Genomic DNA, 14,427 nt, shown 5'->3' with positions numbered 1-14,427 from the left:
AAACTTTAAATCCATGAAATTGGCACACCAAACTCTTAAATCCCGGTCTATTTCAAACTTTGGAGACGTTTTAGCTACGATTCGGTTGACGTGGCAAGTTAGTTGACGCCACTACTTGTATTGGTATTTTTCTTCTTCTTTTCCCCTCAAGCCGTTTGGAGTTGGACTAACACCGATGAAGACAAAGACCGTCGTCCCGGGTGTTGATCTTGCTATCACTGCGGCCGTCCCCAATCCCTGTTGGTCGGTGAATCATCCACTCCTCATCCTCCCGCTCCTCCTTGTAGAAGGAATCGACCTCGGAGTCCCAAAATCACCAGCACCGTGCGTTTCTTCCCTGTCTCTGGTTGAACTGCACCGCTCGTTGATCTCGCCCACCGAATCTTGAACTCCTTTGTATATCCATGAAGACCGTTGTGAACCTCGGCCGGAGCCTTCAGGCCTGTGCCTCGTTGGAGTGCTCTATCGTCGCGCGAATGAGCTCCTGGTGCATCCGACCCTCTCTCTGATCCTCCGCTGCCATTGCCACCGACAAAGTCGTCCGTTACGTGCATCGCCTGGAGCACTCTACGCCGCTCGAGTGAGCGCCTGGTGCCTCCGATACTCACACTAATCATCCGTTGATGTCGTTCCTCGCCGAAGGACTCCACCAACAGGCGAACACGCTGGCCATCATGCCTCACTGTTTATTTGAGCAGAAGAAGAATGGGGGATGTTGGGGGAAAATAGAATAAATGATGAATATGACATGTGGGTTGTACTGTCAGCGAGTGTAGCTACATCTGGGCATGCGCAGCCCGGCCCGGACGACCCGGCCCGACCCGGCCCGAAAATCCCGGGCCGGGCCGGGTCGGGCTTGCACTTCGGGTCGGGCTCGGGCCTGAAAACTGAGCCCGAACGTCGGGCCGGGCCGGGCTCGGGCCTGCATTTTCGTGCATTTTAGCCTGGCCGGGCCGGGCTTCTCGGGCCGGGCCGGGCTTTTTGATCGTTCGGGCCGGGTTCGGCTTAAATTACAGGCCCGACGGTCGGGCCGGGCCGGGCTCGGGCCTGACATTTTACCCGCGGGCTTTTTTAAGCCCGGCCCGAAACCCGGCCCAGACCGAACTTTGCCCAGGTGTAAGTGTAGCCCACAATCCCGGTCGACATCGTTGCTTTCCTGGTGTACCAAAAAAGACTAGGGTCCGTGATAGACTAGGATTCATAAGTTTGGAGTGTCAATTTCAGGAATTCAAAGTTATGATTATAATTTAGCGAATGCCTACTGATACGCGTGAAGCACACGTCCGTTGAGAACCCCAAGAGGAAGGTGTGATGCGTACAGCAGCAAGTTTTCCCTCAGTAAGAAAACCAAGGTTATCGAACCAGTAGGAGTCAAGGATCACGTGAAGGTCATTGGTGACGGAGTGTAGTGCGGCGCAACACCAGGGATTCCGGCGCCAACGTGGAACCTGCACAACACAATCAAAGTACTTTGCCCCAACGTAACGGTGAGGTTGTCAATCTCACCGGCTTGCTGTAAACAAAGGATTAAATGTATAGTGTGGAAGATGATGTTTGTTTGCGAAGAACATGTAAAGAACAAGTATTGCGAGTAGATTGTATTTCGGATGTAAAAGAATGGACCGGGGTCCACAGCTCACTAGTGGTGTCTCTCCGATAAGAAATAGCATGTTGGGTGAACAAATTACAGTTGGGCAATTGACAAATAGAGAGGGCATAACAATGCACATACATATCATGATGACTATTATGAGATTTAATCAGGGCATTACGACAAAGTCCATAGACCGCTATCCAGCATGCATCTATGCCTAAAAAGTCCACCTTCAGGTTAGCATCCGCACCCCTTCCAGTATTAAGTTGCAAACAACGGACGATTGCATTAAGTATGGTGCATAATGTAATCAACACAAATATCCTTAGACAAAGCATTGATGTTTTATCCCTAGTGGCAACAGCACATCCACAATCTTAGAACTTTCTGTCACTGTCCTGCATTCAATGGAGGCATGAACCCACAATCGAGCATAAATACTCCCTCTTGGAGTTACAAGTATCAACTTGGTCAGAGCCTCTACTAGCAACGGAGAGCATGCAAGAACATAAACAACACATATATGATAGATTGATAATCAACTTGACATAGTATTCCATATTCATCGGATCCCAACAAACACAACATGTAGCATTACAAATAGATGATCTTGATCATGATAGGCAGCTCACAAGATCTAACATGATAGCACAACAGGAGAAGACAACCATCTAGCTACTGCTATGGACCCATAGTCCAGGGGTGAACTACTCACACATCAATCCGGAGGCGATCATGGTGATGAAGAGTCCTCCGGGAGATGATTCCCTCTCCGGCAGGGTGCCGGAGGCGATCTCCTCGAAACCCCCGAGATGGGATTGGCGGCGGCGGCGTCTCCGGAAGGTTTTCCGTATCGTGGCTCTCGGTACGGGGGTTTTTGCGACGAAGGCTATAAGTAGGCGGAAGGGCAGAGTCGGAGGGCTGACGAGGGGCCCACACCATAGGGCGGCGCGGGCCCCCTTTGGCCGCGCGGCCCTATGGTGGCGGCGCCTCGTCGCCCCACTTCGTATCCCTTTCGGTCTTCTGGAAGCTCCGTGGAAAAATAAGACCCTGGGCGTTGATTTCGTCCAATTCCGAGAATATTTCCTTTGTAGGATTTCTGAAACCAAAAACAGCAGAAAACAGCAACTGGCTCTTCGACATCTCGTCAATAGGTTAGTGCCGGAAAATGCATATAGATGATATAAAGTGCGTATAAAACATGTGAGTATCATCATAAAAGTAGCATGGAACATAAGAAATTATAGATGCGTTTGAGGCGTATCAAGCATCCTCAAGCTTAGTTCCTACTCGCCCTCGAGTAGGTAAACGATAACAAAGATAATTTCTGAAGTGACATGCTATCATAATCTTGATCAATACTATTGTAAAGCATATGAGATGAATGCAGTGATTCGAAGCAATGGTAAAGACAATGATTAAACAACTGAATCATATAGCAAAGACTTTTCATGAATAGTACTTTCAAGACAAGCATCAATAAGACTTGCATAAGAGTTAACTCATAAAGCAATAGATTCTTAGTAGAAAGCTTTGAAGCAACACAAAGGAAGATATAAGTTTCAGCAGTTGCTTTCAGCTTCAACATGTATATCTCATGGATAATTGTCAACAAAAAATAATATGATGAATGCAAATGAGCAAGTATGTAGGAACAATGCACACAGTTGATACAAGTGTTTGCTTCTAAGATAGAAAGAAGTAGGTAAACTGACTCAACAATAAAGTAGAAGAAAGGCCCTTCGCAGAGGGAAGCATGGATTACTATTTTTGTGCTAGAGCTTTTCATTTTGAAAACATAGAAACAATTTTGTCAACGGTAGTAATAAATCATATGTGTTATATATAAGACATCTTATAAGTTGCAAGCCTCATGCATAGATTACCAATAGTGCTCGCACCTTGTCCTAATTAGCTTGGATTTACATGGATTATCATTGCATAACATATGTTTCAACCAAGTGTCACAAAGGGGTACCTCTATGCCGCCTGTACAAAGGTCCAAGGAGATAGATCGCATTTGATTTCTCGTTTTTGATAGATCTCAACTTAGGACATCCATACCAGGACAACATAGACAACAGGTAATGGACTCCTCTTTAATGCATAAGCATTCAACAACAGATAATACTAGATTTAGATGTGCGCCTTGGCGCACGACCCCGTGAAATTTGAATATATCTACATTTAAATAGAAATATGTTTTAGAGAATTTAGAAAATAAAATTAATAGAGCACAATGTTTATACACAATCAAGAAAATAGCTAAATATGCTACAATAAATAACATTCTATGTTTCCTTTTGAGAGCAATAGAAGGTACAGAAGTTATAACATCTACAAAAGCTCGTTGCAGTTCGATCTTGCGCATAGAAAACATAAATATAATAAGTAGCTGCACCGCCAAATGCTAACACCACTGACATCACCAAATGGAGAACCTCGGCCCTGCATCTCCATGGAAGATCTCTACATTGGGAGTAGACGCAACGCTGTTTCTCTGGCCTTTTACCTATCAAGTCACGGTCTCACTCCCTTCCCAAGGCACTGCAGGAAATAAGGGTATCTTCATCTTCATTGAGCACACAAGGAGAGTGAGGTACAATCATATAATGCACAGGAGATCCCCTCAAGAACACTTTTTAGCATTTAATCATGCAGCAATATCTCATATAATCAATCTTATATTATAAAAATGAATAAAAGAGACAAAAGATCAAATGTGAAGAAAAATCACGCAAAAGCTTGTACCTTAAAACATGATAGTGCCCTTAGTTTTTATGTGCGCCGTGATTCTTCCATTTGCGATCTACACCTCAAATTTTTTTTACCTCAAATCGGAGGCCAGCAATCAAAAGCGTCCGACCAGCTGGCCACTATGCACCAAGAAGAGGGGCAGAGGATAGAGGCGGCAACGTGCAGGCGGGGATGGAGACATCGGAGCTCTGCAGCAGCTGCACGCAATGAACTTAAACAGTTGGAAGCTTTGTAAACAGTTAGAAGCCTAATATAATGATGATAGGGTCTTCACCGACTTGAACAACCTATACACCATCAACAAAGTGAAGCTTTGTAATCTTAGTTTGAGATACTACATTTGGAGAAAAAAACGGAATGTTATCAGACAGGGAAGATGCCAGATCTGAACCACACGAGGATTCAAGTAAAACAATTAAATTTAAGACCATTACTATATCTTCAGTATATTAAAAGAAGAGAAATTGTTTACCTATATGACTAAAACTTCATACATTTTTTTGGATAGCATGAAAAAGGCATAATGTATACAATGCAAATGACCAAACAACACAAATGTACACCTAATAACTTTCATAACACACGATGCATATGCTTCTTAGGAACCTATAAATGTCTGGAGGTAGGGGAGATAATTTAGCTACTGGTTAATTATTTCTTCTAATTCCTCCAGACCCTAAAGGCCTCAAGGAATTTGCCTGAATCACCGCGTGCTTTATTCCATAAACAAAGTGCACCCTCGGCGAAAGGAATAAATAACACTAAAATCAAGTAAGGCAACACGCAGAGGGAAAAATAGCATATGGCATATTTCTCATGACCTTACTATTACCTTACTATTTGCATACACACCCTAAAAGATGCTGATAAAAATATTAGCAACTATACGCCTTGAAATATTTGTACAGGGATTGGAGAGAGAAGCAGAGAGAGGGGGGAGAGAGGACCTACATGTATGATCTTTGGTTGCTTCTCATGGATGAGCAAAATACTGCATTCAATTGTAGGATTGCATGGATAACCAAAATATTGTCCTTTTATCAATTTGTCACGTGAGGGGAAAATATGCTACCATTACTATATCTTCAGTATATTAAAAGAAGAGAAATGCCTTGCCTATATGACTAAAATTTCATACATTTTTTTGGATAGCATGCAAAAGGCATAATTTATAAAGTGCAAATGACCAGATGGCACAAATGTACACCTAATAACTTTCATAACTCACGATGTATATGCTTCTTAGGAACCTATAAATGTCTGGAGGTAGGGGAGATAATTTCGCCACTGGTTAATTATTTCTTCTACTTCTTCCAGACCCTAAAGGCCTCAAGAAATTTGCCTGAATCATTGTGTGCTTTATTCCATAAACAAAGTGCACCCTCGGCGAAAGGAATAAACAACACTAAAATCAAGTAAGGCAACACGCAGAGGGAAAATAGCATATGGCAGATTTCCCATGACCTTACTATTTGCATACACAACCTAAAAGATGCTCATAAAAATATTAGCAACTATACGCCTTGAAATATTTGTACAGGATTACAGAGAGAAGCAGAGAGAGGGGGAGAGAGTGGGAGAGAGAGGACCTACATGTATGATCTTTGGTTGCTTCTCATGGATGAGCAAAATACTGCATTCAATTGTAGGATTGCATGGACAACCAAAATATTGTCCTTTTATCAATTCGTCGCGTGAGGGGAAAACATGCTGCAGTTTAACACAACCAATTAGCATTGTTGAACTAAATCTGTACTAAAAAGGCATAATTCAAGCAATTTTACTTTTCTTCTTTTTGCAGCAAGTACACAATACCATCAGTCGTCACTCAGTAATTCAGCCCCAATGTCCATCATAGAGAGGAAAATCAAATTTACATGTACCATGGGAGAATACATCTGATGTATGCGTAGATTAATTAAGCTAGGTACATAGTTCAATTAATCGTGAATGTATGAGATATGTCTAAATATAAAGAACAATATTCATAATAATGCGAGAGGTGGTTACGAGGCTACCGTGTTGACATTTTCGCTTCCGGGGAGCAAATTCTTGCAGCCAATGATGGTGCTGAGACTATATCTCAAGCCGTCGTCCCTCCGTAGTCCGTACTTGAAATGATCGGCTCCTTAAAAGAACAACATGCTTAAGTTTTAAAGCAATGAAGCGAAATCATGCAGAGGAACGAAAGAAGTACCATTCAAGATAGCTGACCTCAACGTACATTTTTGTCCAGGGGCAACACTGAGAACACTCTACTACTATATGAAGATGATAACAATATGCTATTTCTCTCACATGGCACAAACGCAACATATTCAGAATTCAGTCCAAACAATCCGCTAACTCTTCAGCTACAATGGCAGGAAAAACAGTGGCATTATCAATACAGATAATATGAATCTAGAACAATACACCACACAAACACATTAGGTAGGGCACAGTCATTCTACATAGCAAAGGGAAAAGTATATTGCAAGGAAGGTTTCATGTATGGTTCCCTCCATTGAACCACCAGCTATATAAAAACAATATGTGACATTCTTAGCCAGGGAAGTATAGTTAAAAACTATACATGTAAATGGTAAATCCGGAGTAAAGCTACAACCTTATATTGGTGGAACCAATCTCCTTCACCAGCAAGTCTAACAAAAGTTGATTTCCTGGGCCATTTCTCCAGCCATCTCTGTAGGAAGATCATGAATCAGTATATAAAAAAAGCAAAGATACTAACCAACTACTTTTATGTACTAACTTGTAAACCATGAGTAGGAGAGATGGGAGTGAGAGACTCACGTGTATTCTGGAAACCTCATGCTCATTGTTGTTGTAACTATTATAAAACCATAAAAAGGCAATTACATGCCTGTGCTCATTGTTGTTGTAATTATTAGAAAGCCATAACCACATTTCCTCTAGTCCTCTTATCTTCTCCTATTTTTTTGATGTAGCTCGGCAGTTGCTCCAATTCTCCCAGGCGCATGCCACAAGTGAGAACTCTCTTTCCCCAAATCACTTCACGACAATATAATTGCAGCTTGATTCTCTCCACAGAAATTTCCCTATCGGCTGTAGCAATTATTTGTTAACAATTTGGTAGGATGAATAATTTATCTATTGCTGTTTAGAAATTGCAATATAAGTTCCATAGTAAGGATAATCAGAGAAGAATTGATTTAGTTTTGGAGCAAATCTTTGTGCTCTAGTTTGGCCTGCCCAAGATTTCTTCCAAGCTCCGCCACTGCACCTATCCTCGAGATCATATGAATTTTGTTACTTTTTTCTTGCTTGTATGCCAATATGAAAGGCATGGGCTCATAATTTTCGCAATACATTAAGCCTCATCACAAGAATCAGAGCAAGAAATCATTGATTTACCAAAGAAGAATGAGATCGCACGAGAAATGGTTTGGACAAGAAAATATGCTAGCACATTCCCTATCGAGTCAGGTATTGAATTAAAGAAGAACTAAACGGTTTTGTTCCAATCCAATTACAACATTGGCTGTAAGCTCAAGCTCCACAAAAAGCAAGCATTGGCAAGAGAACCTTCAGAAAACAGAAACACATGAGATCAGTCCCCATGGAACAATCCAAATCTGATGTGGAAGTCAATGAACACGACTAAATAAAAGTTTTGGGACCAAGGGAAGTTCAGTTTCAATCAAGTAACATAGCCAGTGAAACTTACAATGATCTTTTCAAGATTTATGCTAGTCAATACAAATACCTCATGTTCTTAGTTTTGAGTGTTTCTGTGATAAAAAAGCTGAATCATATCTTCTTGAAAAGACTAACATGAGAGAAAAATGATCAGTAGGAACGGTTTACAGCTCTGGGATAATAATAGGTCAGCATCCATGCGTTATACATACCAGAGGCAACCCATCCCGAAGGCAAACTTTTCAAGCGCTTTTCTAGACCTCCAGTCCCATGTCAAACAACTGCAGTGGAACTGAAATGTACAATGTCATAAAGAAACAAAATAGCTAAGCCAAAAAAAACTTTGAACATACATGTTCTGGGAGAAGCGGTCTCGTCCAGCCGCGGCGACACTCTAGCCATCATTGACTACCCATATAAAGGAGACAAGTGCCCACAAAGCAGCTTCTTTGATGTGGTCATCGCTTCATAGAAAATAATAAATGTGGCGTCACCCCTGCATATATATGAAAAAATTAAATCACGCACTGATTTTATCTCATGTAGCCTCTCAAAAGGGTTCACTCATGTTAGAAGTTATCTTATTTGTAGACTACATAAACTGAATTCTGAAGTGAAGATTCTGAAGCCGCGGAAGGTCTCGTAGAGCTCCCGGATCAAGTACACATTCCAAGTTCTAACAACATGCATATGGCACATAAAACCAGTCGGTAGTGCTAAAAACGAGTTACAAAAGAGTTCCAACTACCTGCGTATGGCACTTGGGCAAATTCCTTATGTTTTTCTAATAGAAGTAAACATCTACTATGTCACCGAAATGGAGGAGGGGGTGCAGATTTGCAACTTAAAAGATAGGGAAGTCGATTACAACACAAAGGTTCAGTTATATTCAGAAAAGCATGAGTTCGGACGAGGTTAGAACACATAGGTTCAGTTATATTCAGAAAAGCATGTATGATAGAACATGAACTCTTCGTTTATACTCAGTCTCAATTAGTCTTTGAAATTGAAAAGCATAAGTTTCAGTGCATATTTAAAATTGGTAGCACAATTGTACTACTTTGTACTACAATAGAAGGAAGAAATCAGCCAGGTAAATTGACATTTTAGTCTCCGTTGTGCGGGCTGAAAGATTAATTCTTAACATCTCAATATAATCAGGCCTCGATCCTAACTATTTACACTCCTCTCCTTTTTTTACTCCTATGTAGTTCTAAATGGTTTCTTTGGTTCACCGCCACTAATAGGAGAAGGCACGTGAAATGTTGAGCAATGATAATAAAAACCGATCGAAGATAAAGTGGCCAAAGGCCATCCATTCAGATAAAGAGCAAGATATTTTTGCAAATGAGCAAGATAAAGCGCCAACCTACACATTTGATCTACCAAACTCTGGATGCATGCATCGATGAACATTACAGTGACGCATATAACTATTTACCTCTGGCATAACAACATCTTATACTACCTGGTGGGAACTTCTAAAGAAATTGTTTTGATCAACCATAACATATCATGAAGAAGGATATCATTGTCCCAAAAGCACCAAATAATGTGATAGTCATGAAATTCCGGAATAACTGCTTCTTCTTCACCTGGAAACTGATGAGTAATGGTTGTGAGAACCTTCAAAACTGTGTTGCGCGACCAAATGACATTCAGAATAGATCTGAATGTTCAAAAAAATACAAACTTATTCAACGCTGAAACCATCAATGTCAGGTTAGAGTACGATACTACATAATGTAAATAAAATGGTATTTGAAATGACAAAATAGGTTGGTCCCTGCACTTTTTGCTGCGAACGTAAGAGAAGAAACACTGACCTGATTGTCATATGTGTGTTAGTCCAGTTCAAAGTTTCTGATTCTGTTCAGATGCTACAATATAAAAGAAATACCATATATATTAGGGAAAATAATGAAGAGAACATGAATCAATTATATTCAAAATTTGATGCTAAATCAGTCAAACAGCAAACACGGACACAAAGAAGTACCCAAAAAATAAGAAAAAACATCAGCTACTTGCTAGGAATTTCAGTATTCAGGAGCTGAAGTAATAGCGTCATAGTATATTCAGAAGCTGAAAACATCAAACATTGAATAGAGATGTCTCTAGATATTTGAATTACTTCAATAATTGTGAAAAAAGAGCAAGAAATTAATGCGAATTACTTACTAAGGGCTGAGACATATCTCGTGATAAATAAGTTGTTTTTTCAAAATAAAAGTTACAATATGAAATAAATTTCTATGTGCTCTAGTCAAGATACAACTTTCAGACAATAAAGAGTGGTGCATAGTTGGTCAGGTAAAGGAGGGGCATCGCTGTATCGGCAACTAATCCTGGAGCATATTACGACACGCGAAAGGAAAGTTGCAAGGCTACAATCTTTCATTTCTATGCGCTCAAGTTTCTCTTGGCCACATGTTGTACGCAAAACCAATGGCGGAACTGAACCAAGCACAATAGTTCAAAGTTGCAAGGTTTTTAAGTAGACACAAAAATACTCAATTGGTTTGACTTCCTAAACCCCTATCATACATCTTATCTCGCATAGAAACATGCATAGTAGGCCTTATTCTGAACTTTAGTTCACCGAACCATGGAAAGAAAATTAATTTTAGCATTTAAAGGGCCAGCTTCAGGGTGTCAGTGCAGCCTGAAATAAGGGCAAAAGTAACTACTCCCTCCAGCTCTAAATACTTGTCGCAGATTTAGGCGAAATATAGGCTAAAATATATATAGATCCATTGAACCTTAGATCCATTGAACCTACGACAAGTATTTAGGACCAGAGGTAATAGTAAAAAGTTCACAATAGTAGACTATGTGGTACAACAGTGCCGAGGATTATGAAGAAATGTGGAAAAAAATGAATCCATAGCGGTCCTCAAGATAAACAAAACAACTCAGTTGTGTTCACTCTAGAAGGTAAAGAAAATATGTTCCGAAGCTTGAACACTTGCCTTCCGTTCGTAGAGTAAACCTTCCAAGCTGAGGGGAATCAGAGAACTTCTCTATGCATATCAAATTATTCACCTGATTGCATGGAACATTACAATTAGTTCTACAAGCAATGAAAAGTTATGCTATACTAATGATGTTCTGGATTAATACCTGAATACGACAAACTACAACAGCGCCATTCTTCACAAAGAGAGGCTTCCGCTTTGGCTTCTTTTTCTTTGGATCCGTTTCTTTCATTATGTCGATTTCCTCTATGAGATCAACAATCTCACACTCCTCAACGACAGAGTGGATATGTAACACTGCCTTGTAGCCAGCAGTGAAAATAGCCTAGAATATTGCAATTGTAGAATGCAAATTAGTTAAAAGAATAAAAATTAGGAAGAGAAACACTGCTGTTCATAATTGTGTATCCTGATAATTATATATACTTACAAATTGGTGATCACTCGTATAGAAAAACAAGTGTTGGCAAAAAAAATTAAACCAAATCTATGACATGTTAGATGCAGCATTGCTACTACACAGAGCACACTGAAAGATAACCCACAAATATACAGAAGTTGCTACTACAATGAACATATGAAATATAACAAAATCTATGTACTGAACAAAAGAATATCAATCCGATTTTCATTAAAGAAAAACGGTTCCATATTCAAACCACAATATATTTGTATCCCATATGCATAAACCATGTATTATACAGATTATGCAATATTACATGCCAGAAGAAAACACAGTAAATGTGAAAAGTAGTCTCCTTCAACTTATTTATACCATGCACCGCCATATCACACCTCTGCAGCACATGCCCTTAGTGGGCCTAGCATACCATGCACCGCCATATCACACCTCTGCAGCACATGCAGGTTGTCCTCAAGCTGCTCATTATTTCTGCACCGGCCCTAGGTCTGTGTTCTTCTCATGCCAACCGAGCTGGATTCACGGTCATGGCAACCTAATAATATAATGAACATATTAACTTTTCTTGAAGAATGTACTTACCAATGCTTGAAAGCACAAAACCAGCCATAATATCATCCTCTTCAATTCCAGACAGTTTTACGCGAACATTCTCACCAGGTCCAGCACGCCGTACTTTCTTCTCATCCAAGTTTATACCAATGACTTTCACGTTTGACTGCTCCAACAAGAGACATTGCACACAAATTGAATTGCATAGTCCCAAGTAGAAGGGGCAGACAATGGGTGTTACATTGAGATAAGATAAACATACCTTGTTCGGCATAACCAACAAACTGTCACCCTCCCTGATAGTCCCAGACTCTAATTTCCCCATTACAACAGTGCCCATATCTTTATATTTATCAATTATTGGCATCCTGCATTGTTAAGAAAGAGAACTGTAAAGCTTGCATTTGGCATCTGATCAACACAACAAATAAATCAGCCTTCTATACGAAGGCCAGAACAGAATAAAAAGGATAATACAAGAAACTGTATCAATTTTCCTTTTGAATAGCCATTTGTTTTGGAACAAAGATTCACACGATGAATTCAGAATAATAAGATATCTATAGAGAGGAGCAAAGCTATCTATATTAGCTGTGTATACTACCTATATCAAAGCAAAAAGATGTTTTAGAAAATTTGTTCTCCATCTTCGACCAGTAATACATACAATATCAACAATACAAAAGCAATTTGTAAAGAAAAGTAGTTCACAATATAATATATCTTTGCTAGCATATCATCAATATGTTGACAATCAAAACTTAAACATTGGATACAATGTCAGTCCAAAGCATCACATGCATTTTCCAGCAAATGGAGTATACAAACTAAAAAAGGTTAAATGAGCATGCACATAGCCTTCAAACCTTACAGGACCCCTGGGGTCACGCAAAGGAACTTCGATACGGTCTAGAACTTCAAAAAGGCAAGGACCATCCCACCAGCTACAAATGCTTTTATCCATCCTGGTCTTCATATTGGCTCCACAAAGACCAGATATTGGCAAGAACTGGACGTCTGTAGGGGAAAGTAGTCAAAAAACCTGAAGTTCCGGTGCGCTATGAGCATGCCCATACCACTCTTTGTACTCTCTGATGTTACGCAATAGGAAATACTGCGAGCATGGTAAGTCACTCATAAGAATGATTAGCTATTATGTGACCAAGCATACCTACATAGGTTATTAAGCTTGACTTTGCGGAGAGCTAACTGCAGAGAGATCAAAAATCTTCAGTTGCTTGGGTAAATCTCTAATAATTTCCTGATAGAAGAACTTGCAATCAGACATTAGTTGAAATAACTTTGGAATAAAATATTAACTTTCAATGGACAACAGTAACTTGATTCCTTAACAAAATTCAGCGGCTAACAGAAAACATTTCAGAAAATGCATGATGAAGATAAATAACCTGTCTTGTTACATGAGTTAAGCAACAAAACAGTATCAACATCAACATCTTTAACTGCGACTAAATTTAGCAGGTCCTGCAATTTTAGAAGAGATCAACAAATATGTCAAAACAAATTCATATAAATAAATGTGCTACTTCTTAATGGTTTAGCTAACACTGTGTATACAAGGATGAAGCTTAGAACATGGTGGAAATGAAGAAATCACCTAACCTAAATTCATGAAGATCTGGGCGCCACCCATCTCCCAACGACCTCCACCTTTTCCCCTCCTGGCCCGTTGAGAGGCACAAACAGAAAACCTCAGGGAGAAGGAGAAGACAAGTGCGACGGCTGGAGAAGAGATTGAGCTGAGAAGGGTGGCAGACATAGGGATACCTGAGCACATGAGGGAGAGACGGAGTGCAGCGGCCACCTGTCCCTCTTCCCGATGATGGTGATGGCGCGAGGTAGTGGTGCGGAAGATGAGATCCGCCGCGGCCAGCGCGCCACCGAGGACAACCACGGCCGTCGCCCATGTCCCTGCCTCGCCGGAGATGACGAACATCGAGGCGAGCGCGGCCGTGCCATCCAGAGCCGCTCGTCCTTAGCCCACTGCTCCTTGGCCTTGATGATCCGGAGCGGAGGGACGTAGCCGACGGCGGCTCGCCGGAGAGGAGACCGGCGGCGGGGAGTGATGTCTACGGGTGCTTCTATTGTTGTAGACAGTGTTGGGCCTCCAAGAGCAGAGGTTTGTAGAACAGCAGCAAGTTTCCCTTAAGTGGATCACCCAAGGTTTATCGAACTCAGGGAGGAAGAGGTCAAAGATATCCCTCTCATGCAACCCCTGCAACCACAAAGCAAGAAGTCTCTTGTGTCCCCAACACACCTAATAGGTGCACTAGTTCGGCGAAGAGATAGTGAAATACAGGTGGTATAAATAAGTATGAGTAGTGGCAACGGCACCAGAAAAGTGCTTTGCCTAGGACAGTAAACAAGCAGTAGTAACGCAGCAGTAGTAACGCAGTAAAACAGTAAACAAGCAGCGATAGCAGTATTTAGGAACAAGGCCT

General features: G+C 40.8%; 1 protein-coding gene and 1 long non-coding RNA gene across 3 annotated transcripts; both read right to left on the bottom strand.

Moving 5' to 3' along the window:
- Positions 1 to 6,481: 6,481 nt before the first annotated feature.
- LOC124698737 lies at positions 6,482 to 9,825 on the bottom strand. Of its 2 annotated transcripts, XR_007001084.1 has the most exons (5): positions 9,456 to 9,825; positions 8,368 to 8,510; positions 7,148 to 8,306; positions 6,960 to 7,037; positions 6,482 to 6,705 (listed from the first exon to the last, which is right to left on the bottom strand). It is a non-coding gene; the product is annotated as an uncharacterized LOC124698737 (long non-coding RNA). The 2 variants fall into 2 exon arrangements; XR_007001083.1 differs by having other exon boundaries at positions 6,482 to 7,037.
- A 1,406-nt stretch (positions 9,826 to 11,231) lies between these two features.
- Positions 11,232 to 13,922, bottom strand: LOC124695873 (eukaryotic peptide chain release factor GTP-binding subunit ERF3A-like). Its single transcript, XM_047228679.1, has 6 exons — positions 13,671 to 13,922; positions 13,375 to 13,450; positions 12,832 to 12,982; positions 12,228 to 12,333; positions 11,996 to 12,131; positions 11,232 to 11,317 (listed from the first exon to the last, which is right to left on the bottom strand). The coding sequence occupies exons 1-6, from the start codon at positions 13,920 to 13,922 to the stop codon at positions 11,265 to 11,267; spliced, it is 774 nt and encodes a 257-aa protein (XP_047084635.1). The 3' UTR covers positions 11,232 to 11,264.
- Positions 13,923 to 14,427: the final 505 nt, after the last annotated feature.

The sequence above is a fragment of the Lolium rigidum genome, chromosome 3 (genome assembly GCF_022539505.1).
Source record: "Lolium rigidum isolate FL_2022 chromosome 3, APGP_CSIRO_Lrig_0.1, whole genome shotgun sequence".
NCBI classification, from domain to species: domain Eukaryota; kingdom Viridiplantae; phylum Streptophyta; class Magnoliopsida; order Poales; family Poaceae; genus Lolium; species Lolium rigidum.
This window is presented reverse-complemented; position numbering and strand designations above follow the sequence as displayed.